This window comes from Pseudorasbora parva, chromosome 5, assembly GCF_024679245.1.
Source record: "Pseudorasbora parva isolate DD20220531a chromosome 5, ASM2467924v1, whole genome shotgun sequence".
NCBI lineage: Eukaryota > Metazoa > Chordata > Actinopteri > Cypriniformes > Gobionidae > Pseudorasbora > Pseudorasbora parva.
In genome coordinates, this window is record NC_090176.1 from 9,091,162 (window position 1) to 9,118,547 (window position 27,386).

General features: G+C 39.0%; 1 protein-coding gene across 1 annotated transcript in view; it reads left to right on the forward strand.

The window, feature by feature from the left end:
- Positions 1-1,439: 1,439 nt before the first annotated feature.
- The window catches only part of LOC137075824 (zinc finger protein 721-like), an 83,831-nt gene continuing 57,884 nt past the window's right edge, over positions 1,440-27,386 (forward strand). Inside the window, exon 1 of the mRNA XM_067444777.1 lies at positions 1,440-1,672. Within this exon, the coding sequence (XP_067300878.1) occupies positions 1,588-1,672 (85 nt within the window). The 5' untranslated portion in view covers positions 1,440-1,587. The remainder of the gene's footprint in view (positions 1,673-27,386) is intronic.

Genomic DNA, 27,386 nt, shown 5'->3' on the forward strand with positions numbered 1-27,386 from the left:
TTGAACGAATCGTTTGAATCACTTACTCATTAAGACGGTCTTTTGACGCCACCCACTGGCGGTTCAAAAGTCAAATCATTTCCCTCCAACATTTCTTACTTATTATTATTATTATTATTATTATTATTATTATTATTATTATTATTACATTCAAAACATCGTGGGCAAATGACACAAATATGCTGATTCCGATAAAAACTTGCATAAGAATACTGCTTCAGAATAAATTATATTTACACCACCAAAAAAAATCCAGACAGGCAACTATATCAGTGATCTGTAGCTATAGCTAAACTGATCATAATTGTGGTGTAGTATTTTATTGTATCCTTACATACCTAGGTATGGGCCTATTTATCCAACGTCATCCCCACTTTTAAATACAAGTTTTACGTTTTCATATGCATATTTCATATGAATTAGATGGGATTATAACTGTTGAGTTATAATAATCCAATGTCAAATTTATCTTCGATAATAATTCCATGTTATTTTGGTTGGGTTTAATGATAATAATAGAGTCCTAAACATACAGCAGACAAAAGCATAACAGACTCAAGCCCTATGGAGTGAACAGGCTTTTGACATGCAAGCTTGAGAACACTAAAGAAAGAGCGCGTTCTCTTCGCCCGGTGGACACTTCAAACACACGTTCTGCACTGCCTGTTGGGTTTACCCGTTTACACGTTCATAACGAGCGCTTTTTCTGAAGCAAAACGCACGTATTTGACGCGCGTTTTTGTTAAGATAAACGCACGTCGAAAACGCGCGTTTTGGTCATTCCAAAGCGCACGTCAAGAACGCGCGTTTTTAATAGCAAATCACACGTCAAGGACGCACGTTTTGGTACACAAAAACGCGCGTTTTCGACGCGCGTTTTCCATGATACCAAAGCGCACGTTAAGAGCGCGCGTTTTTATGCCAAAACGCACGTCGAGAACGCGCGTTTTGCTGTGAAAACGCGCGCTATTGACGCGTCAGTGTGCAATCAGACGTCCGACCAGGCGATTATGAATACTCTGGCTTGCCATAACTTTATGGGGAACTCGCTTGATTCCTCTAACAGCGCGCGTGTTACCCTGGCGATTTCTCTGCGTGAGAAATACAAGGTGTGGCGTGTGAGCGTGTGAACGGGTTGAAATGCGTGTGTCTCACGCCCAATGCGTGAGACTTGAGAGCCCTGGAAATCTCCGACATGACATTAATAGTTAGATTAAGGTGTGTACATGTCTCTGATAATGCGACTAAAATAGGCATACTCCACATGTCTTAATCCGATTTATGTGTAGTTAGATTATGACTTTAATCAGATTAAGGTAATTAGAAATCGCTGTCTACATGGTAGCCTCTTAATCAGAGTATTGTCTTAATCAGATTAATATCAAAGTATTGTTGTCCATGTAAACGTAGTGACTCCCTTACCAGTGCACTGACTACTGAACTAGAGCTGATTGAGACGCACCAAGAGATTTAGTTTGGATGTTTTTCGTTCTGTTCATTATTCTCATCTTAAACATGACAGAGTATCCAAACACAGAAAAACTCATGGTGAAGTGACTGAGATCCACGTTATGCACTGTTATAAAGATGGAATTTATTAAAGAGAAGAGTGAAGACGTGAAGATTGAAGAAACATTCAGAGTCAAACATGAAGATACTGAGGATCAAACAGGTTGGTTTTTATTCTCAGTCTTTCTTCACTCATTCTTGCCTCATGCTTCGCTTTATCTGTATTGATGTGACTTTGATTTATGAACTTGTGACATAATCAATGATGGCACACATTAAAGAAATGTATATTTTGTCAAACGCAATATCAACTGAATTTTAACTGAATTAAAAACAAAGAAAATCATTCATTTCTATTAACAAAGTATGCAACAATATCTGACAAATACATTTTGCAAATCCTGAATTGTGAGTGATGATTTGTTGTCTAGAAAATATTTGTTTCTATCATCCTCAAAATCAGGGTAACTACTTTCTTTCCAGGCATACAGACTCGAACACATTTACTTCTCAAAATAATATTTTTTAAAAGGAAATAAGACTGAAAACACAGAACTGAACACATTTGAGAGGACAGTATGTGTTATAGATAAGTGTCATATTTGAGATCTGTCTGTGATTAACCAGTTCTCCTGGGTCAGATTGAGGGTAATATTCTGGTTACTTAAGGCTGGAAAGATGAATCTGTATTTAAACTGGGTCAATAATGTAGTAGAAGTGTGAAATTATTTTTGAATTTAGTGCTTTCTGTCTCATGGGGATGAAAGACAATAATTCCCAGAATGCTTCTCTGCCCTACGAGGCCACTCCCAAAGCCACCGCTACTGGATCACTTTACCACCATGTTCATTTTCACAAAATCAGTTCAGTTAGAGAACAGACACTACAATTAAAAACTGAATGTGTCTGTTCAATATAATGGCATTTAGCCGCAGAGGGAGTGTCATACCACAAACGCAATAGTCAGATTACATTCATCGTGATAAATAAGATGAATCAGCACGGGAGCACGATCATTCGAATATACTCCAGGGTTTCTACTGATAGAAAGCCATGTGCTAATCGCTGAAGCAGGGGCGCAGATAGAAATTTTTGTAACTGGGGGGGGGGGGGGGGGGTGGGTTATGTAGGCCTTTATTTGTTGTTTGCATAAACCTTGCACCACACAAATTTACTTATAATTATTTTTATAGTGGCTTACACGACAGTGAACTCAATATACAGTACAATGGGTTAAATGATAAGATAAAACATTATTTCCTGACGACGATACATTTTTTGATGTATCCCATTCTTTTTGTGTTCTTTTTGTGTTCATTCATTATTTGCCTCTGTCCACTCACATAAATGCATAGTTATGGACTCCACATTTTGCTGTGTTTGCTAAGTGCAAAAGCCTTCTTGCCATTATTGTCAGGCTAGCTATTCCCCTTAAAAAAATCTAACCTGCCACATCTGGGAAAGTCCTAGCACAGGATACTTACATTGTTTGGTTTTTGAAAAAACAAGGTGATTGTTTTTTTGTCTCTTCATTGTCTTTATGTGGCATTTATACATTTATAAAGCAGGGCTCGACATTAAGCCTGTTCAGGTGCTTGTCCTTTGGACAAGTAAATCTGTCATTCACTTGTCCGAGTAAAAAATTAGCTTGTTCAGAATTTTTTATTTATTTATTTATTTTAAATATAATTTATTCTGAAGCAATATTCTCAGCTTTGTCATATTTAAATCTGCAAATTTGTGATGTTTTTACCTTTTATAAAGGGCATTTTTTTTCTCTTATTAAATATTGTCTGCTTCAGCTTTCCTTTTATTTTCTTAAATTTGATTAATAAATTAAATTAGAATAAGACCATGTAGGGCTGTTTGTTCCTGATCAAATTAAATAATTTACACTGAAAATTAAAACTGCATTAAATAAATGTTTTGAAATTGTTTTAAATATTTTTTGTATTTACAAATAAGAATGTTGGAAAGAATGTTTATACATGAAACGTAACCGCCAGTAGGTGGTGGTAGGTGACCGTCTTAGTAAATGAGTCATTGAGTCGATTCGTTGAAACGGCTGATTCACTCAAGTCGTTTACGAACAGGTCACTTTAGGTGTTTCTCAATGTCAAGGATGCTTCCTTAGAAGGACTGATCCTTCCAAGTCACTTCCTTCAGAGGCTAGGCGAGGCTCCTCTTTAGCATTCGGAGAACACGCAAATGGAACAGGCTAGCAAGTGCACGTCATTGCGTCATTGCGTCAGTGAAAAGGTCCGTTGGCCATCAGTAACGTTATGTGTAACGTTATTTGTAGTAGTAATTTGTACCGGCATTTAAACGTTAAACTTTACTTATATTTTCTACGGTTATAACAAATGTTTGGTAACGTAAATAAAAGCATTTTGGCAAGCAGCGAGGTGAGGGTCCGTGAGAGCTGGCCGGTGGAGTGATAATGAGCGGCAGCTGATCGCCACACTGGTCTCGGCTCACGGCAGTGACCGAAGTATAATTGGAGGAGCGTGGAAGACGAGAGAGGACTAGGTCTGGACTTCATGTTATGGTTTGTTTATGTTTTATTATGTGTGTGCGTGCAGTCGCCCGCGTTACTTTCGTTTTGTTTATTATTTATTATAAAGTTGTTGAACGTTCGCCGGTTCCCGCCTCCTTCCTTCCCATCTACAAACCCCGATACAAGCATATTTGCCCCATTCACGCTCCGACTCCGGGAATGTCTGAAGATAGCAAAGCTGCGCGCATAGGATTGTGGGTGATTTGAGAATGCGAAGTGCGCGAAGGCTACTCATATGCATCCTTTCCTGTATATGACATATTTTTCGAACGAAGGACTCAGTCCTTGGTTGAAATTCCGAGGATCCTCGACATTGGAACAGTCCTTCGTCAGATGTCGATGACGTAGCATCCTTGGAATTCTGGCTTCCGAGGATCCTTCCTTGACATTGAGAAACGCCTTGAATCTTTGATTCAACCGATTCATTCAAAAAGCTGAATTATTAATTAACACGCTGTTGCTGCGAGATGCATTTTAGTTCTGCTGTGATCTTTGGAACTTTTTAACTGCTGAAATAGAGCAAAAACAGTCAATATTGCATATAAAATGTAAGTGACTAATTTTAATGAATTGTTTATGGATTGTCATATGAAATCAGTGTCATTTTTCAGCCGTGATGTTATTCAGAAAAACAGCACTCTTGGTGGTGTGACGTTGCGACTGTATCATGTTATAAATATAAAAACTCCACATTTGAAAATTTTCACCACAGTTTGTTAACGGAGTTTCTCTGCAAGCACGCACACACGAGAGAGAGAGAGAGAGAGAGAGAGAGAGAGAGAGAGAGAGAGAACGAACGAACGAACGTCGGTGGCATCGTATGTTTATTGACAATCCACAACTTTCCCGAACTCTGACCTTTCCCATGATCGCTATGGCAACGTAGAACACGCCGGTAAAGAACTTCCGGTTTACGTTAGTCTGTACTGTTATCAGCTAAACGCTCGATTGTATTATGAGTATTCAGGAGTAGACTTTTACAACAACGCTTCAGGCAAAATGATCACATGTCTCAGATGGTCGCATGGATCTGACTATCTTACAAGAACTTATTAATATCTGTAGCACTAAGCGATTCACCCGAGTTATGCGGTGGCGCACACATTTTGCCACTGTTTGGTAGGCTTGGCTGTTCCTATGATCCACGCAAGAGTTACCTTCCGTCCATGCGCCTGTAAATCGATTTTATTTTATTATAAATAAAGGTTTATGTTTCTAGTTATTTGTTTTGTTAGATATTTCCACTTTGCAGGAGTCCCGCAAAATAACTTTATTTTCCCGCGACACGCACACAATAATATCTATGCGGAACCACCCGCATCCGCATTCACCATTTAATATGATCCCGCGCCACTCGGGAGTGCAGGTCTCTATTTAATGTTAGGTTGAGCGGTCTTGCTACACAATAAATCTGTAAATTATTGAAAACAATAAACATACCCCTTGCAAAAAATTATACAGTTGTACTGCAATATTTTAAATAGGTTAAACTAATATATTATATAAACTCAATAATTAAATTTACAGCAATGAAATGTAAATTTTTATTACAATGCACTTAAATTAATTGAAGTTCATGCATCTATTTTCATGTTGATTAAAAAAAAAGTCTACTGACAATGTCTGACATGATTTCAACAGTTACAAATATTAAAATATAAATATTACTTCTACATCACAATTCTTGAGTTTATTTGAAGCTCGTTAGGCATTGAATGGAGTGCGAAGGGTGCTAGACAACGTATCAAACGGGTCCGTTTATGTGGCATGGTTTATGGAAGCAAGTAGGTTTCTGAGGTGAGAGACCCAGGCGCTCAGCACTCATTAACCCCAGCGAGAGCAGCCTTAACTCGGCTCGTCCTTCTGACGACTGCCGCTGCCTGGCAGAAGCCCCTCCTATGACGCAAATTCGCGTCTGTTGTGTAGTGAATGAAGCGAATGGAGTCAAAATGTTCACGCGTCCATGTTCGCGCGAATAGCGCTATTTATTCGTGTCACTCGCGTCTGGTGTGAACCCATAGACCGTAAAAAAATATGGACGTAGTGTCCGTGACGTCACCCATAGGATTCTGATCAGCCGTTCTGAAGCTTAAAGTATGGCCGAGCTGGGCGTTGCCATCTTGTGAGCGAGTCATCGCGTGTCACTCCCGGATAACAGAAAATGGGCAAAAAGGCGGGATGTGCGCGGAGCTGAGGTGACGCAATAACTACAGACGGCGGATAAATGGCTATCCACTTGTAACCACGCCCTTAATTATGCAGAACCTTAAGGCTTTATATAACGTAAACGAATGAATTATAAAAAAATTCACCCCCCTCAGAGTTGTCATGAAGATCAAAATTAGCCTTATAAGCCAAAACCACAATTTGTCTCAGGCTGTAAACATGTTTTTTTCTGCTTTAAAGTTGAGAATTTTAACATGGGGCTCAATGAGATTCTGCTCCCTTCTGGAGCCTGTCCCTAGTGGCCAGTTGAGGAATTGCAGTTTACATTACTTCCGTATTGGCTTCAAGAGAGATCGCGGGAGGTTGCCGCTTGGTGTGAACGCAGCATAACTGTTATGTGTGCTAAACCGGAACTGAGATACCGTCAACCGGAAGAATCGAGTGTCATGGCGACGCCCACTAAGACTTGCAGGAAAGTTGTGGATAGAACAGCGAGAACGTGGGTACAAAGTAGTGACCGGTAGATTATTATTGTGTGTCACCGTGCGTCTGCCTCGTTCGTAGGGATAGTGAGGGCGGGGGACGGATCATGTCCCCCCCATCCCTAGTGCCATCTGCGCGCCTGCGTTGAAGTAACCCTTTAATCCCACACATGCTGAGTTTCTGACCATTGCTTGTTCATGCAATATGGGTCAGTTTTTAAAGTAACTATTTTTGTAAACATAGGGAGATGTAAAACATCACAAAAGGCAGGAATGACCCATGTGTGTTTTACACTGGCCCTCATTTATCAAAAGTGCATACACCAAAATTCTAGCGTACACCTTGCGTACACCCAAAACCTTGGTGACTTTGAGATTTATCAATATGGACGTTGGCGTACGGCACGCTCAAATCCTACGCCAGCTCAGGAGGTGGTGTACGCACGTTTTGAGTTAGTGCGAAAATGCGCAGAAAAACAATTCCTAACATCACAAAACGCACTGACAAGACCCACTGTTAAAAACCACAACAACAACATTCAGTGTTTATTTTTGTGCAACATGAAGGTCAATGTTTAATTTGTGTGACTTTACCAAAGCGTTTGATCTGTAGGCATATGTATTCCTCCAGTCGCGAGCCTGTGCGCTTCACCTGACGTTCCAGGCCCGCCTGGCCCGGCAGCTGCACACGGACTGGGACTAAAATAATTCAGACTGACAAAATAATAAAAATGAACTTCTTTTAAATAATTAAATCAGCTGCTAAGGCTTCATATTTTCGCCCGTCTGCTAGTACGTCAGCAATGGGGTGACCTTTAGGCTTACTATATAGATCATTTCTTAAAGCATCAAAAGGAGTACTGGCAATGATATGTTCAACTGCACGTTCTTTGAGCTCTTTATCAGTGTGCTAAAGTTCTAGCTCTAGACACAAAGTCATCAATGCTCTTGTTTGGTTTTTGTCTGTATTGCATGAGATGGAGCCTGTGGATTCTGAAATTCACATTTATCTTTAGTTGTCCTAATGATAAAGGTGTCAGGTTTTCTCTTATCTACATCACTAAGCCCACTTGCATTGAGTCGTTTTAATCCTTCATCACCAATGCCACAACATATTTTCCTAGCTTGTTTTTCTTCATCTGATATTTCTTGATCTTCCAAGTAAAGATTCATTTTTTTGTCTGAATAAAGATATTACAGGGATATTACAAAATAGTATCTGTCCACATGCAAAACATGAGCAGCGGTTACAACATACATTAGACACTTTATTTCCACTATTCAATTATGTTCTTCATTTTTATTGAAAAAAAAAAATACATTTCCGATCTGATATATGATGAGAAAAGATTGAGTTCGGCAAAAGGCGGATTCGAACCGCAGGTTGAATTGCGTCAAAACATTGTGCAGTGCACCTTACCCCTACACTATCATGACTGATTGAGAATAATGGTGTGTTCCCGGCTGTACAGAATTAACATGCGCTTGGAATTGAAAAGTCTCAACGTTACCTGCGTCCTGATGGATTGGTTCTCTCCTGCGGTAATGCAAATTATTATTTTTTATATATATATATATATATATATATATATATATATATATATATATATATATATATATATATATACAGTCTTGTTCAAAATAATAGCAGTACAATATGACTAACCAGAATAATCAAGGTTTTTAGTATATTTTTTATTGCTACGTGGCAAACAAGTTACCAGTAGGTTCAGTAGATTGTCAGAAAACAAACAAGACCCAGCATTCATGATATGCAGGCTCTTAAGGCTGTGCAATTGGGCAATTAGTTGAAAGGGGTGTGTTCAAAAAAATAGCAGTGTCTACCTTTGACTGTACAAACTCAAAACTATTTTGTACAAACATTTTTTTTTCTTTCTGGGATTTAGCAATCCTGTGAATCACTAAACTAATATGTAGTTGTATGACCACAGTTTTTTAAAACTGCTTGACATCTGTGTGGCATGGAGTCAACCAACTTGTGGCACCTCTCAGCTGTTATTCCACTCCATGATTCTTTAACAACATTCCACAATTCATTCACATTTCTTGGTTTTGCTTCAGAAACAGCATTTTTGATATCACCCCACAAGTTCTCAATTGGATTAAGGTCTGGAGATTGGGCTGGCCACTCCATAACATTAATTTTGTTGGTTTGGAACCAAGACTTTGCCCGTTTACTAGTGTGTTTTGGGTCATTGTCTTGTTGAAACAACCGTTTCAAGGGCATGTCCTCTTCAGCATAGGGCAACATGACCTCTTCAAGTATTTTAACATATGCAAACTGATCCATGATCCCTGGTATGCGATAAACAGGCCCAACACCATAGTAGGAGAAACATGCCCATATCATGATGCTTGCACCTCCATGCTTCACTGTCTTCACTGTGTACTGTGGCTTGAATTCAGAGTTTGGGGGTCGTCTCACAAACTGCCTGTGGCCCTTGGACCCAAAAAGAACAATTTTACTCTCATCAGTTCACAAAATGTTCCTCCATTTCTCTTTAGGCCAGTTGATGTGTTCTTTGGCAAATTGTAACCTCTTCTGCACATGCCTTTTTTTTAACAGAGGGACTTTGCGGGGGATTCTTGAAAATAGATTAGCTTCACACAGACGTCTTCTAACTGTCACAGTACTTACAGGTAACTCCAGACTGTCTTTGATCATCCTGGAGGTGATCATTGGCTGAGCCTTTGCCATTCTGGTTATTCTTCTATCCATTTTGATGGTTGTCTTCCGTTTTCTTCCACGTCTCTCTGGTTTTGCTCTCCATTTTAAGGCATTGGAGATCATTTTAGCTGAACAGCCTATCATTTTTTGCACCTCTTTATAGGTTTTCCCCTCTCTAATCAACTTTTTAATCAAAGTACGCTGTTCTTCTGAACAATGTCTTGAACGACCCATTTTCCTCAGCTTTCAAATGCATGTTCAACAAGTGTTGGCTTCATCCTTAAATAGGGGCCACCTGATTCACACCTGTTTCTTCACAAAATTGATGACCTCAGTGATTGAATGCCACACTGCTATTTTTTTGAACACACCCATTTCAACTAATTGCCCAATTGCACAGCCTTAAGAGCGTGCATATCATGAATGCTGGGTCTCATTTGTTTTCTGAGAATCTACTGAACCTACTGGTAACTTGTTTGCCACGTAGCAATAAAAAATATACTAAAAACCTTGATTATTCTGGTTAGTCACATTGTACTGCTATTATTTTGAACAAGACTGTATATGTAAAATTTAGCATCGCTGCTGTTACTCTATCACACAACTACAAAGATTAAGCTAAGCGAATAGGTAAACACACTTCATGAAGTCACACTCGAACCGCATCACACGATACAGCCTGACAATTGCCTAACATAGCTGTCAATCAAACTCATCAAGCATTATGCGAAAACCATAGACTGTAAAAAAAACACATTTTATTTATTTCAGTATTTGAGATGTTATAATAAGTTTGTAATTACGTTAAAATAATTGATAGAACTTTTATTTAACAAATATTATTATATTTGTATAATAAACCGGGGAGGCCTATCATCATAGAGGGCAGGCTGTGCCCGTCAGGCCGCCCGCTGGCTACGCCCCTGATGTGTAGTGTTGTGTTCTCTGGACCATTAGCAATTATCACACAGTCAATGCTCGTTTACGATTAGGCTAGCTCACTTTGCTTAGGAAGACAAAATGTGAGGATGATAATACGGTTGTCTACCGCTGCCACCATGAAGTATTACTGGACAGCATCAGAGGTTGTTAGGAACATCTTTACTGGGTATCAACGTGCTTAACATCACACTACATCCGGTACACGCACACAGCATATTACATCACGTATTACAAATCACAACAAACGCGAATGAGAACTCGCTCGCACTGTGAGAAGATTTGTCTCTGTGCACTCATCCTAAAGCGCACACGTCTCACAGCACGCAAATATTACTTATCTTTCAAGTCTTGCTCTTGAACGGACAAAATCACACAAAAGGTATATCAACATATCCATCTTTATGAGTATCCAAGCAGACATAGTCTGTATATGCCTTAAGTTAACTTTATACAGTCGAGTAAAGGCCCTTTCACACCGGATGCGTAACGAAAAAGCGACACGAAAAAGCGAATATTTCGCATGCGAATAGTTCGCATCAAAACCATTCACATCAGCCGCGACGCGAATTTGCGATGTCTATGACGTTTCTGACCTCCAACATTTCAAAACATTTGCGGCGACAGCAGAGTAAAAACATGGACACTTCCGTCATCCAGTGAAGACGAGTTTTTAATTTTATTTCAAAGACCGAAAAGGAGGTTTTGGGTACACCCAATCTTACATTTACATTTACATTTAATCATTTAGCAGACACTTTTATCCAAAGCGACTTACAAAAAAGGGGAGAGTAATAGAAGCAATGGAACAGACAAGGCCAAAAACCTGTAAGAGCTGTAAGAAATCTCAATTAATTAGCACAATACACAACGATTTTTATTTTTTTAATTTTTTTATATTTTTTTATTTTTATTTTTTTTAAGACAGACACCTACAACAAAAACTCATGTACGCAACGTGCCGAACACTGGATTTTGATAGCTATGATAACAACCCATTAGGACTAAGGCTGTTGCCCCAGCTGTTGTCGTTAATGCAGATTCAGTGGCCCAATGGGTTGGTTTTGTATTCTAGCTAAACGAGCAGCAATAGCCATCTACAACAAAAACTCACGTACGCAAAATACAGAACACTGGATTCTGATAGTTATGATAACTATGTAACATACCCGCCTGAAGGCACATATCCGGATGAGAGACGTAGATATGATCCAGGAGTGTGCGCTTTTGGTCGTTGCTGTGGTGATCAGTAAGTGCTATTCTGTATTGGTCAAGTGCAAATGGAAAAGATGTGTCTTAAGATGTTTTTTAAGAATGGCTACAGACTCGGCAGCACGAATTGAGATCGGCAGGTCATTCCACCAGGTGGGAACGGTCCAGGAAAATGTCCGTGAGAGCGATTTCATGCCTCTTTGGGATGGAACCACGAGGCGCCGCTCACTCGCAGAACGCAAGCTTCTGGAGGGTGTGTAAGTCTGAACAAGTGAATTTAGGTATATTGGTGCAGAGCCAGTGGTTGTTTTGTAGGCGATAACTAGTGCCTTGAATTTGATGCGAGCAGCCATTGGCAACCAGTGCAGTTTGATGAAGAGAGGCGTAACATGCGCTCTCTTCGGCTCATTAAAGACCACTCTCGCCGCTGCATTCTGGATCAGCTGCAAGGGTTTGATAGTGCATGCTGGAAGCCCAGCCAGAAGAGCATTACAATAATCCAGTCTGGAGAGAACAAGAGCTTGAACCAGGAGTTGTGCAGCCTGTTCTGATAGGAAGGGTCTAATCTTTCTAATGTTGTATAAAGCAAATCTGCAGGACCGGGCTTCTTAAAGAACAGAGAGTCTGAAGGGGAGTATGGCAATCTTGTACAGGAGCTAAAATTGTATCATGGGCAGTTCCGAAATTACTTTCGGATGTCCGTGGGACAGTTTGAGGAGCTCCTCCAGACAGCGGCACCGCATCTGACGAGACCATAGACTGTAAAAAAATATGGACGTAGTGTCCGTGACGTCACCCATAGGATTCTGATAAGCCGTTCTGAAGCTTAAAGTATGGGCGAGCTGGGCGTTGCCATCTTGTGAGCGAGTCAACACGTGTCACTCCCGGATAACAGAAAATGGGCAAAAAGGCGGGATGTGCGCGGAGCTGAGGTGACGCAATAACTATAGACGGCGGATAAATGGCTATCCACTTGTAACCACGCCCTTAATTATGCAGAACCTTAAGGCTTTATATAACGGAAACGAATGAGTTATAAAAAAATTCACCCCCCTCAGAGTTGTCATGAAGATCAAAATTAGCATTATAAGCCAAAACCACAATTTGTACCAGGCTGTAAACATGTTTTTTTCTGCTTTAAAGTTGAGAATTTTAATATGGGGCTCAATGAGATTCTGCTCCCTTCTGGAGCCTGCCTCTAGTGGCCAGTTAAGGAATTATAGTTTACATTACTTCCGTATTGGCTTCAAGAGAGATCGCGGGAGGTTGCCGCTTGGACGAGACAAACCACAAACTTCAGGGAACCAATGGATCCGGAGCAGCGTCTGGCAGTTTGCTTAAGGTGAGCTGTCCTCTTAAAATCAAGTCACTGATTGTCAAGTCCAAGTGTTGACATTACGATGTTTCCAGTTGAGTCACAATGTAAACATTTAAGTGCCACAGTACCGCCGTCAGCACATTTACTTTCTATAGTCGCGGATACAAAAACTCAAAAGGTTATGTTATCATTGTCTGTAGCCTTGACTCCCACAGGAGCTGTAATCTCGCGAGAAATGTTATACATGGCAAAGATTAATGTTGATTGAATAGCTAGTGACATCTACTGGACATTGCGTTCACAGAAAATAAACCAACTCAAATGTACCGTTTCAGTATTTGGGGACTGTGAGTAGCCTAGGCAAATAAAATCAGGCAAATTGTATTTGTCCCTTGTCCCACAGTGGGAAAATTGTATGCATATGGACTACAAATAGAATTTAACTACTAACGTTAGACCTATAGTTTAATTAAACATTACAGAGGTACATTTGTATCCAATTGTTTAATTAGAGCTAATAACAAGGTGAAAAAAAAAAAAGTATAATAGCACACAATGACAGGTATAACTACATGAATAACTGAAAATCCCAGCGACAGTTTTACCTTTTATTGTTAATCACATCTGATCAATAAATTTTCACTTTTCATAAAATATGGTTTATTTATACTCTGTGTACATTATTCATATCCAATAATCAATACTTATTTATATTCCTCAGATTTCTTAGCACTGGGGATTCTTTTACCACCATAGCTGCCAGTTTCCGCCTTGGAATTTCCACGGTGTCCAACATTGTTAAGCAAACCTGTGATGTCCTGTGGGAGACCTTAAAAGACACCTACATGCCAGTCCCCAATGAGGAGCTCTGGAAGACAACTGCCCTAAGATTCTCTGAAAAATGGAACTTCCCCAATTGTATCGGTGCTTTGGATGGGAAGCACATTGTGATTCAGGCACCAGCTAATTCTGGCTCCCAGTTTTTTAATTTTAAGGGAACCTTTTCTGTGGTTCTGCTTGCCTTGGTAGATGCCGACTACCGCTTCCTAGTGGTGGATGTAGGGGCATCAGGCAGCAACAGCGATGGTGGAATATTTTCCAATTCTTTATTGGGACAGGCCCTAAATACTGGGAATTTAAACGTTCCACAGCCTTCTCATCTGCCATCTGCACCAGAGCTAGGGGTGTTACCATCTGTTATTGTTGCAGATGAGGCATTTCCTTTAAAAACGTTCCTCCTCCGTCCCTACCCTGGAAGACGCCTACCAGATGACCAGCGTGTATTCAACTACCGGCTTTCCAGGGCTCGACGTGTAGTTGAGAATGCTTTTGGCATTCTCAGCCAGTGCTGGAGAGTCTACCAGCGCCGTCTGCAAGTGGCTCCAGAGACAGCCGACAGCATTGTGAAGGCAACTTGCATCTTGCACAACTTCCTGCGAAGGGCCAATGGGAACCACGGTGCAGAGCCTGACAGTTCTGATGGCGCAGAGGGCAATGAGCTGGGTGACATTAGAGGTCTTCGAGGGAACAGGGCATCAGCTGAGGCACTGAGGGTGCGGGACACGTTCAGACGTTATTTTAATTCACCTGCGGGCCAAGTACCATGGCAGATTCCTCATGTGAACCGAGGTCTCCCTCAATGACATTAATGCAACAGGTTTCTATTGGCAATCCCAGTTCTTAATTTACTCCCTTTAGTTTTACTTTGCATAATTGGATTAAAGTCTATAACATAAAGTTATTTTGTTATATATTTTCCATTGTATTTAATATATGTCTATTACTTTCTACACTTTACATGCCTGTTTCACTTTAAATTGTTTGTAATTACCCTTGGTCTAAAGTAATATTAATCAACTTTAATTACCGGTATATGATAAAAAGAGATCAAAGGGAGATGCTTGTTTTTAAAAGGGTTACATAATTAATTAGCCCAAATGAGATGTTCCAAAATCCCTCAATTATAATTTATTCCTGGTGGTGCAGGTGGGCCTGAAAAAAACAATCATGACATGATTCACTTTTAATGTTCAAAAAGTAAATAAACTTGAGTTTGCCTGTTAAATGTAAATGTATTTCATGAAAGTAAAGCCTAGCTCACACTGCCCGATTTTTGCCCCGATTTTGAGTCGCCGACAGGTTTTGTGAAATCGCCGACAAATGCCCGAGATCACAGGCAAATCGGCGCTCGTGCACGCGAGTGACAATCACGCAGTGTGAATAATCAAAGACGCGATCAGAGAGAATCGCCGACGAGTCGCCGACGCCGGTGAGATATTTGGCATGTTTAATATCTGGACCTGTCGGCGATTCAAACTCCTGCTGTGTGAACAGCGTTCTGACTGAAAATTATATCGGCGATGACCGACAGCCAATGAAAGAGTGAGATACAGGGCAGCAGGACGTTCAGAGAGGAGTTATAGAGCAGAATATCAGTATTTTAATAGATATATTTACAATTCTATCAAACAGAAACAAAGGCAAAACATTTGCACATCCAGCCACAGCAGCAGCACATTACACAATTGTTTATTTACCTCAAACTGTCTTTGCAGAACACAATCCTGGCTCCCTCTCTCCAACAATTTCTTCTGCCATAATCTTTTTTCTTTTTCTCCACAAATCAGCGCACATACAGTTTGAAGCAAACGTTGTGCAGTTTATCATTTTTAATAACAATTCCAAATCTCGCGCGAGAACTCCGGTCTGATGCACGTGTGATCTCGCGTTGTTTACTCGGCACATCGCTTGTGTAGTTGGGAAACGTAGTTTGCGCACCGGAGAGAGAGAGAGTTGTCGGCGACTCTTCCTCTTGTTCAGTCATGCAGTGTGAACTCCTCTGTCATCAAACCATCGTGCAGTGTGAACACAGCAGTGACTGAATGATACCCCAGATAGTCATGCAGTGTGAATAGAGCAGTGACCCGACGAGTGTGAAAATCATGCAGTCTGAACTAGGCTTAAATCTTTTATTTGTATATATGTGCTAATATTTGTACTTTGATAATTTAAGACCTTTAAAGCCAGTGAAAAAACTCCAATGTCTTGATTATTATTTATTTGTTGAAATCTATAACTAAACAAGAACAGACAGAACTTTTATAAGGACACAAAATAAGAATAAACGATAACACAATATTTAAAAAATAATTATTTATAGGTCAGTGTATGTGGATGTAGATGGAAGGCTAAACTCTGCCTCATAAACCATTTGTTGAAATTTAATTTTTAGCCAGGACTGCCGCTCTGACGGCAGCCTTGACTTGACTTTGACTTTAGACTTTATTTGTCCCCATAGGGCAATTGGTTTTGCAGCAAGATAAACACAGAACAGTTCACAGATGCACAAATACAAGACAAGTACACATAAAAAATAATTAATATGACTGGCCGTTGTTAGAGTAAAATCTGATAATTTCATAATACAGCAACAATTCCATAACCAACCCCCTTTCAGCAACAACATCAACAAAAACAAGCAATACTATACATATTATAATTATAATAATAATAATAACCCCATCACTATTTAATAGTTATAGACTGTCTACTCCTCTGGGCTGAATTCATAATCATAGTCTGACGGCAGCCTTCTCATGGCTGGGGCCAGGCTCATTAAAAAATGATGTGTCATCATTCTCCTCTCGCTTCCTGACTTTCTTCTCCTCCCTGGCCTCTTTCCTCAATAAATAATCCTTAAAAAAGTCCTTAGATTTTTTTTTCCGAGGAGGTGAACAGGAATGCTCTCCCTCACTCTCAGATGTGCCCTGACCTGCATCATCTATCACCTGATCCTCCTCAAGATTGCTGCAGACCCTGTTCAAAAGCATTCTGTAAACTTTCCTGTGCCACCTCATTAGACAAACAATGCATTATTTTTCATCTTCATTGCTGTATTTCAGATAGGTTGGGGGGGGTAGTTTATTAATCTGAATTAACAGGCTACAGCTACCTCCTGAAAGAAGTAGAAGCCTCAAGGAAGTTCAGGCACTCCATGTACTTCCACCTCTTCCTCTGTTTTCCAGCCTGTCCACTTTTAGTTTCCTTTTCCTCTCTCCTTTTTCTTACATAGGTGTCCCTGAGATTTTTCCACAGTTTTTTTGTGTCTTCAACTAAAACACAGTGCGTTTTGTAATGTATAGTATAGTACAAGCAGCCCTAGATAGTTTCACTACATTTTGTTTCCTTATTATAAAGTAAAGACGGTCTCTGTGTTAGCATTCTATCCCAAATGTTGTCTAGCCTGCTAGCCTTCAACAACACAACGACAAATAACGAACACCAACATACTCACAGTCATGATATCCGAGTTGGCTGGCAATGCTACGCCACACATTGTCTTTATAATTTTTGTTTGTTTTATCAAACAAAACGGGATGAGTAGACACACAAGCAATAAGAAGGTCTGTCATTGTTGCTGTGACGTCGCCTTTGTCTCTGTGTATGTGATTGGTTGAAGCCTTTTCTGTCTCCGCGAAAGTAAAAAAAAAATCGACATCGAAGCGGGAAAAAAAAAAAACAGTTTTTTCGCCGTAGCACATTCGCGTTCGGTGTGTAAGCGCTCATTACACACACAGCTGATCAAAAAAAAACCAATCATGCGAATTATTCGCGTGTCAAAATCGCGTCCAGTGTGAAAGGGGTCTTAAAGGGGCAGTAGTCTTTACTGCTGTCTGTTTAATGTCAAACAAAAGATAAGGACATCACTCACTGTTCTTGATTGAATAGCCTTTGTAGGTTTAATAAGGATTCATCTTAAATTTAAAAATTTAAAAATGCAGTTATTTTACATTTGATTACTTTATTCAATTTATGTACCTACACCTACACAAAAATGGTGCTATATAGCACTAAAAGTGGTTCTTTGGCTCGTAATCATAGGGGAACCTGATATATAGCACCTATCTTTAAAGGTGCTATACAGCACCTTTGTCATATGGTGCTATATAGAACCATAAGGGGTGCCATATAGCACCAGCAGTGGTTCTTTGGTTCGTAATCAGAGGAACCTTTTTTGGTGCTATATAGCACCTATTCATAAAGTAGCTTTCTAGCACATTTGTCAAATTAGAGGTGCCATATATTGTTAGTTTTTTTAATATATATATATATATATATATATATATATATATATATATATATATATATATATATATATATATATATATATATATATATATATATATATATATTTTTTTTTTTTTTTTTTTTTTTTTTTTTTTTTTTTTTTTTTTTTTTTTTTAGATGGTAGGGCCCATTATCATGCCAGATACATGTCAATATGCTTCTTAATTACAACTTTTACTTAAAAGGTGAATGATAATTCTTACCAAATTGTGGTTTTAAAGATTTAAAATACTGTTTTAAATGCTTTCTGAGAAACACAATAAATTACACTTTCAAAACCATTTAATTGATTAATCTCAGTAGCAAATAAAATCAGTGCTGACAAGTCAGGCTTGTACACACATACAAAAAAATGCAGCAGACTTGAAATATGTACATTTTTGAACAAGAGTCCTGTTTTTTTGTTTGTTTGTTTTTTGGAAAATTTTGAGTTTGTAACCTATTGATGAGTGAGTGGAATTGCTCAAAAACTTTAATAAAAACACTTGCAAACTGAAATAAATAAATAACTGGAACACTGGAAGAAGGCGAGAGAGAACATAGAACCCTAAAGTCTACTCAAAGACAGTAGTTGTACACCCTTCTACAGGTATTATAGACCTCTTATGATTACCTTTTCACCATTTGCATTCATTCTACATACAGATGTATGATACACACTCATGCATTCATATTAACTAATTGCTAATAGCTTATTATATACAAGTAAACTGCTTATACAACCATTTGCAAACAGAGTTAAAGGGTTAGTTCACCCAAAAATGAAATTTCTGTCATTATTTACTTGTAAGTACTTACTGTATTTACAATTTTCACCAGTCTGAAACACGGGAACTCAGAGAGTCTCCTCTGTGCTATGGTTGGACACAAAATTTATCCACACCATCCTTTCTTTGGTTGAAGCTTCTCTATTTCCTCCTTCATTACTCGCAGATGTCCCCTAATACTTTGTTCATCTTCTCCTGCATCAACCTATTGGGGTATTGAATAGACATGAAATAGACAATGTTAATAATTAAGCTAATGACAAATAGCCTAAATAAATAGAGCTAACTTTTAACCTAACGTTAAAGAATTTGTTCTTTGCTTCCATTCCAGTTACATTTGCATAGAAGCCTTTGACGTAACCTTACACTATGTAATGTTACACCTCTTGCATGTTAGATTAAATACTTTATTTGAGCTTTAAACGGTTAACATAAGTATGCTTACATTTAATTTTAACTTAAAGGACAACTCCGGTGAGAAATGAACCTAGGGGTAATTAACAGATGGTTACAGAGTAGATCGTTCTCTGGGATGCGTTTTCTTGAAAATCGAATGTAAAGAGTTTTATCTCTAAAAACAGATTAGCTTATAACGCTAGTCTATGGGGCACAGGGTAGACACAGGGTGGTAAAATTAAATCGCTAGTTAATACCACTAACAAGGCTCAAAATAGCCTCACACTAACACGGCAGCATAATGAGGGTCCCTACATGCAAACCGAAGCATTGAGAACTTTGTAAGAGAACAAACAGTTTAATAAGAAGATACGTTGTAAACATAGTGCCTTACGTGTTCACGGACAGGCACCGTCTCGAAAAACAGTCTCGATGAATCGATCTACGAGCGCTGTTCTAAGTGAGCTGGTCGATAGGAATTAAGTTTGTGAAATGTAATAACATGGACATTTTTATTTTTATTTATTTATTTTCTCTGTTGTGTTCAGTGTTTTCTTCCGGAAACAACGGAGTATATGAGATTTCCAAGTCACAGTTCATCACTTAGCAGAGCTCTCGTCGCTCGATGAGTCGAGACTGTTTTCCAAGATGGCGCCTGTTCGTGAACGCGAAATGCGCTCTGTTTATAAAGTATCTTCTTATTAAACTGTTTGTACTCTTACAAAGTTCTCAATGCTTCGGTTTGCATGTTGGGACCCTTATTATGCTACTGTGTTAGTGTGAGGCTATTTTGAGCCTTGTTAGTGGTATTAACTAGCGATTTAATTTCACTACTCTGTGCCCCATAGACTAGTGTTATAAGCTAATCTGTTTTTAAAGATAAAACTCTTTACATTCTTTTTCCATGAAAACGCATCCCAGAGAACGATCTACTCGGTAACCATCTGTTAATTACCCCTAGGTTCATTTCTCATCGGAGTTGTCCTTTAATAGTTAAGATGTTGTGCATGTTATTTTTATTTTGTTTTATATTTCATATTCAGTACTAGACACAGCATCCATGGGAACGGTGCAGCTATATAAAGCCCACCTCTAGGACCATGGCTGTCATCACTATCAGCGATTAAAAATTAAAAAAAGATTAAATAGTTAGTCAAGAAACGAACGACCCCATCAGCCTTAATTATTACTTAACGTTACACTTCAGTGTTTAAGCAACAAATATCCCTAACCGTATTTCCTTAACGTTAACTTAAACCCCCCTTGTCTCTCGAGCTTTGTCTGTTGACGTTACACCAAAGGCGTTTCAGTGTATTTGGTTGAAATAACGTTACTAAAACGTTACTGCTGCAACTCTGGCTTGAGTGTGAGAAATAATTTTTCTTTTTTGCCAAAAAATCGTTAACTAAATTAGTCAACACAGTTGGTCAGGCTCCACATTCGGCTAACATTACTCAAAACACGGTATAACATTAACAACAAAATGTCCCCCTAACAAGTAACTCAACTTTAATAACATTTATGTGACAGTTGGAGGTATGACACTCACCTGGGCAAATATATTAGCTTCTTTCTCTCTCCTCAGTCTCTCTTCAAAACGACGGCGGCTCCAAAGGTCCAACGAGCAACGACACAATGACGTGGTTTCTTGAGTAGGACTGCTCGCGCACAAATAGCGTACATCTGATTGGTGCTTTTTTTTAATTATTGTTTTTTTTATATATATACATATATATATATTCCAAAGTGCAATAAACTATTACATGTAAGAAAAAACAGTTGGCCATCAGTACGGACATCATCATATGCAAAAAAAAAAAAAAAAAAAAAAAAAAACTGTACGGACATCATCATAATATGTTATAAAAGCTAGGCTATACAAATGAACAAAACATACAATTCAAATAAAATAAATGTTAAGATAACTTTATGTTTTTCGCTAATACATTTTTTTCCCCAGAGGTTTTTTATTATTATTATTTATAATGTATTGGCTATCAATAAGCGATGTATGGGTGATGATTTGAAAATGGTTAGAGTGTGGATTTGATACCCTATAGGCATACTGTTATAATTTGTGTGTATTGAATGCCTGTTGTGTTTTAATTTGAAAGATGGGCAGGCCCCATATTCATTAGGGGCGGCAGTGGCTCAGTGGTTCATGTAGGTTGTCTACAAACCAGAAGGTTGGTGGTTCAATCCCCGGTTCCACTTGACCAAGTGTCGAAGTGTCCATGAGCAAGACACCTAACCCCAGCTGCTCCCGACGAGCTGGATGGCGCCTTACATGGCTGACATCGCCGTCGGTGTATGAATGGGTGAATGTGAGGCAAAAATGTAAAGCGCTTTGGATAAAAGCGCTATATAAATGCAGTCCATTTACTCAAATTAATACCACTGGCAAAAAGCTGTTTTGAATCACTTTGCTGGGGTCAAAAAGTGTTGTGTTTTAGGGCTCTGAAATATTTCATTTGGGGGCCGTTGGGCCAAAAAGGTTGAGAACCATGTTAACTGCATGTGAATATTTTTTTTATTATTATTTAATGTTGTTTTGTAATCAGTTCCCCAACTAAATTAAGAAACTAAAAGAGAGACAGAACCGAGAGGAGCTTATTTTTTAATTTTTTCATGACAGTGGTGCTATAAAGCACCTTACCCACCCCAAAGAACAACTGAAGAACTGCTGAAGAACCACGCAGGGGCTTTACAGGTTCTTTATGTGGTATTGGTACTATATAGCACCTTATCCACCTTTTCAAATTCTAGGTAATATCAACTGGCCAGAATTTTGAGATGGCAATAGACGTGAAGGACTATAATGCGTTAAGAGCTCGCTCAAGTACTGGGGAGCTAAACCATTTGGTGTTTTGACTGTCAATCCTGGCCTGGCTAGATCCTATTGCCAACATTTTATGTTAAGGGAGTGTTTAGGCAGATTCGGTTGCTTCCATGCCTCTGCAAGATCCTTCTTTTTTTCAACTATAGGAAAAGTTGCTGATTAGCTTCTTGGCAGACCCCCATTGCACATCGATCCTTCATTGCATTCTCCAAGATTACAATAAATACTAATTTATTATCATCAATATGATCATCACAGTCAAAGAATCATTTGCTAAAAGAGAGAGTGAGAAAGTATCAAAGAGTATTTCAAGTGGTAGTAATATATACACTGCTCACGCATAACATTATGACAGGTGAAATGAATAACACTGATTATCTCTTCATCACAGCACCTGTTAGTGGGTGGGATATTTTAGGCTGCAAAATAAACATTTTGTCCTCAAAGTTGATGTGTTAGAAGCAGGAAAAATGAGGAAGCGTAAGGATTTGAGTGAGTTTGACCAGGGCCAAATATTGATGGCTAAAACAGGTCAGAGACCTGTTAGATGTGTAAAAGGGAAACCTATCTATTTAGTTCAAAAGGAATTATCAAATAATTTACAGGGAATTTTGAAAGTCACTTATTTTGGGATTTTCATTTGTATATAAATATGTATATATATTTGGGCTGTCAATAGACTATTACTTTTAAAATGGCGACTGCTTAATTTCACAACAAGCATGCGATTAATCACGATTAATCACACAACACTGGTGCGATTAATCGCATGCTTGTTGTGAAATTAAGCAGTCGCCATTTATCTTATTAAACACGTTAATAATTAAACACGGCAACACATTTCTCCCTGAGACCAGAATTCAGCGCTGCACCTTCCCGTCTTACTGGCAAAGTTCTGGTGAGATCACTGCAGGTTAGGTATTGTTGGTTTATAATGTTATACAGGGTTTTTCCTGTCTGACAAAACTCAGACAGGAAGACAATTCCTCAGATTCGTGATAATTAAATAATCAGAAGTATATCGTCACATGATCCTGAAGCAATCACTCTGATATTATGATATACTGTACAAAGTCATTTAAAGCCATTCCATAGATGAATGTGCGGGACAAGGATATTATATTAATATTATTTCCATCGTTAAATTAAAGTTGACGGAAACTCGTCTTCCCTCCGCTGCAGCTGTCAATCATCATCTCCGTTCAGCATTCAAATTGCGCGTCACATTTGGTTACAACCATCAGAAGGTAAAAATCTCCAAGATCATCATTATATTCCAATTATAATTCTTGATCTGTAAATAAAGGGCTGTTGATTTGAGTTTATAGCTGTTTCTGAACAATTTTGTACTCGCTATCGGGTGACAACACAAGGACTACTCATTAGCATCACATGCACAATAACTGGAATTTAAAACAGGTTTTTTTTTGTTTTTAACTGAGGATTTACCACTCTCTTTTTTGACCATACATGTGTTTGCATCCCTGTGTTAACTGAATAACTCCGGTGTTCTGCCTATTATCTGGTCATGGTGTATGAGCTCCACCTAGTGGACATTTTCGATGTTGCAGTTTGTTATTTTCTGCACATACGCAGTCGCAGTGTTGATTTAGTGGTTCGGCAGCGGTTCAACTTGCAGCAGCGATTTCAATACAGCATAACAGTCTTCACCTTGGAGAAAGATATGCCTGTAAGTTTATTTGCTATTTGTTAAGATCTTTTAAAGTGTTATGTAGGTACATAGCTAATATTTCCTATTGAAAATAAGTTTGTGATCAATATGAAAATGTCGGGAAGTTTTCTATTACATGTACGCATATGTATAACGGTACGCACGTGCAGATTGTAGCTCACACGTTTATATTATATCCAACTTATTAATGTACACGTTGTAATTTAATTTCTTGTTTATTGTATTTCAGTTTTACAAAAGAAAAAGGATCACATAAGTAAACATTCTGAAAAGGATAAACTGCTTCATGTGTATTTGTTAGCTAGCTGTCTAGCTTCTTCAAAGTGACGCAGTTGCAAGGACAGCATATCCGGGATGTCGGTTTATTTTGAGTCAGAGTGAGAGTCAGACACGTCAAAAAGTGAATAACCTTAGCAATGTGTGGATTAGAGCTTACTAAAGATGCAAACTGTTTGGAACAGTTCAGTCCGATTTGGTGAACTGTTTCACTAAAAAGGATTGGTTCAAATGAACAATTCGTTCGCGAAGCGGTCATAACGAACGTTCACACATGACCAATCAAACATCCTTCCTGAGTGTGTGTGGAAACAACGTAAATGTACTGAAATGTACATGAATGCTACATGAGATCAGTAATCAAGAGTGCGCACACGTTCTCTGTGCATCATTATAACAGATTCGACAGCAAAATTGCACTCTTCAGAAACTATCGCAAAATACAACAGAGCTCATGTTTTAAAGCAAAGCACACACTGAAATGAACAATTCACTAAAAACGTGCTGTGAGTCTCTGTTGTGTCTGATGTGTCTGATGTAGTTTAATCAGCCTGGCCTTACATTAGCACTGTACATACATCAAGGGGACCTCTTACACAAGCAGTGGCCACAGGAGTCTTGGAAGGATACAGTATTGATAGCCCCATAACTTGTACTTTCCAGGCAGGGCACTCCTCTCCGGGGCTTTCAGCCATCCTTCAGCTTGGTTGAGCATCTCCTTCACGCTTGCTCAGTCAGGCTGGCTCTGTACTACCTCACTAAGCTCTTTATCGGCTTCTCCGTGACTGTTGGGATGTATCTTCACCAATCTTAAACTGGAAGCAGTCCTGGACATGACCCCGCTTCAGGACCAAGCTTCTCGATTTTGAGGGTTTGAACTCCATCCTAGCTGCTGTAGTGAGCTCTATCAAATCTTCCAAGAGCCCTCCAGGACTGACCTTGCCGTGATTATCAAGTTGTCCATAAAGACCCTGACTAGGACCTGATGGACTCCACTCGACAGCTAAGCTCCCCATCTGGGCTTCTCCACTGACTTGATGAAGAGATTCATCGTAGCTGTGAACAGAATCACAGAGAGAGTACATTCAGTCACGATTCTGACTTCAATTCTCTGCCAGTTGGTGGTAAAGTCACCAGAGGTTAAGCGCATCTTGAAGTGCCTGAAGTACAGTGAGGAAAATAAGTATTTGAACATCCTGCTATTTTGCAAGTTCTCCCACTTGGAAATCATAGAGGGGTATGAAATTGTCATTGTAGGTGCATGTCCACTGTGAGAGACATAATCTAAAAAACAAAAATCCAGAAATCACAATATATGATTTTTAAACTATTTATTTGTATGATACAGCTGCAAATAAGTATTTGAACACCTGTATATCAGCTAGAATTCTGACCCTCAAAGACCTGTTAGTCTGCCTTTAAAATCCAACTCTACTCTGTGGACATTCCATTCTATTAGCTGCATAAAGGCACCTGTCCACCCCATACAATCAGTAAGAATCCAACTATTAACATGGCCAAGACCAAAGAGCTGTCCAAAGACACTAGAGACAAAATTGTACGCCTCCACAAGGCTGGAAAGGGCTACGGGGAAATTGCCAAGCAGCTTGGTGAAAAAAGGTCCACTGTGTGGGCAATCATTAGAAAATGGAAAAAGCTAAACATGATTGTCATTCTCCCTCGGACTGGGGCTCCATGCAAGATCTCACCTCGTGGGGTCTCAGTGATCCTAAGAAAGGTGAGAAATCAGCCCAGAACTACACGGGTGGAGCTGGTCTATGACCTGAAAAGAGCTGGGACCACCGTTTCCAAGGTTACTGTTTGTAATACACTAAGACGTCATGGTTTGAAATCCTATAGGGAGGGTATGGCACAGTGGAAATAGTGCAGGGTGGAGAAGGAAGTTGCAATGGGGAAAGAATAACTGTCTGTGGCTCCAGGGCAGACTTTTGAGAGAAGACCAAAAAAAAAAAAACATTAAAATAAAGTCAATGCATTAAAGGTCCCATGGCATGGATTATTTTATTATTTTATAATGTTTCCTGAGGTGTACTTATATTGTTAGTATGGTTTTTACATCAAAAATGTCAATTTAGAAATAAAAGGCATTTTCTCTATACTGATATTAGCCCTCTGGCTGGAACTGTCTGTTTCAAGGGGCATGTCTGCTGTGAACTTCAGTGAAAACACCTACTGTTGTGGCTGACATCTTTGCATTTGAAATGGGATTATGTGCGGAGGGGCATGATTAAGTCAGGCGAGCAGCTGCAGCACTCCCTCGCTGCCAGTCGAGACGAGAGACGGAGCTGGGAAAAGATTGCTGAGAAAGTGTTATTGTACCGAGTTTTTGAGAGCGAGTTTATTGTGTTTGTATCTGAGAGCTCTGAATAAACACAAGTGAACTTTGCAACGTTATTTCTCTCACAAAATGCTTTCACCACAGCTTACAGCAAACACACGACATGAATACAGTAAGAGCTTCTGTTGAGCAAGGGAGACCTTTCCTGGTATGACGTCATAACAGGAGAATTCAAGATCAGCTTGTCTGAGCTCTCATTTTCTCAAATGCAGAGAAAGACAGCCAGAACTCTGTTTACACCAATCAAAATTTCTAGCCAATTGGGGAAAATATTCAGGCTAGGGAAACTCATATTAATGTTTAAAAATCTCATAAAATAAAAATGTCATGCCATGGGACCTTTAATCTGCACTGCAATTGTTCCCAATAAATAGTAATCTACGAGTGGACAATGCAGACCAGCCAACCCGATCATACAAAGAACAGTGATGAGTAAGTGCTCTTAAATTTGTGATAAACCTAAGAGCTCCATGAATAACAGTATCCAACAGTTTCAGGCTTGTGATGGAACCATTCATGTATATATCAAAATGACTGTGCACCGACTCTCCCCAACCAACCTGATGGAGCTTGAGAGGTCCTGCAAAGAAAAATAGGAGAAACTGCCCAAAAATAGGTGTGCCCAGCTTGGAGCATCCCACTTAAAAATACTTAATTGTCAAAATTAAGCCAAAGGTGCTTCAACAAAGAATTGAGCAAAGGCTGTGAATACTTATGAACATGTGATTTTTTTTCTTCTTTAAAAAATAAATAAAAATGTGCTAATATTTCAAACAAACTTTTTCTTATTGTCATAATGGGGTATTGTTTGTAGAATAGAGGAAAAATAAATAATTGAATCCATTTTGGAATAAGGCTGTAACAACAAAATGTGGAAAAGTGAAGTGCTGTAAATACTTTACAGATGCACTGTAGATAGAAAAAGACAGCCCAGATTGTACTTCCAACGTGAGGCCTTTTATATTTAGTATTTTAATTGTATTTGAATTACAATAACTGTTTAAAACTGATGCAAACAAGAAAATGATTTATCAATGAAGACTGACTATGTTTGAAG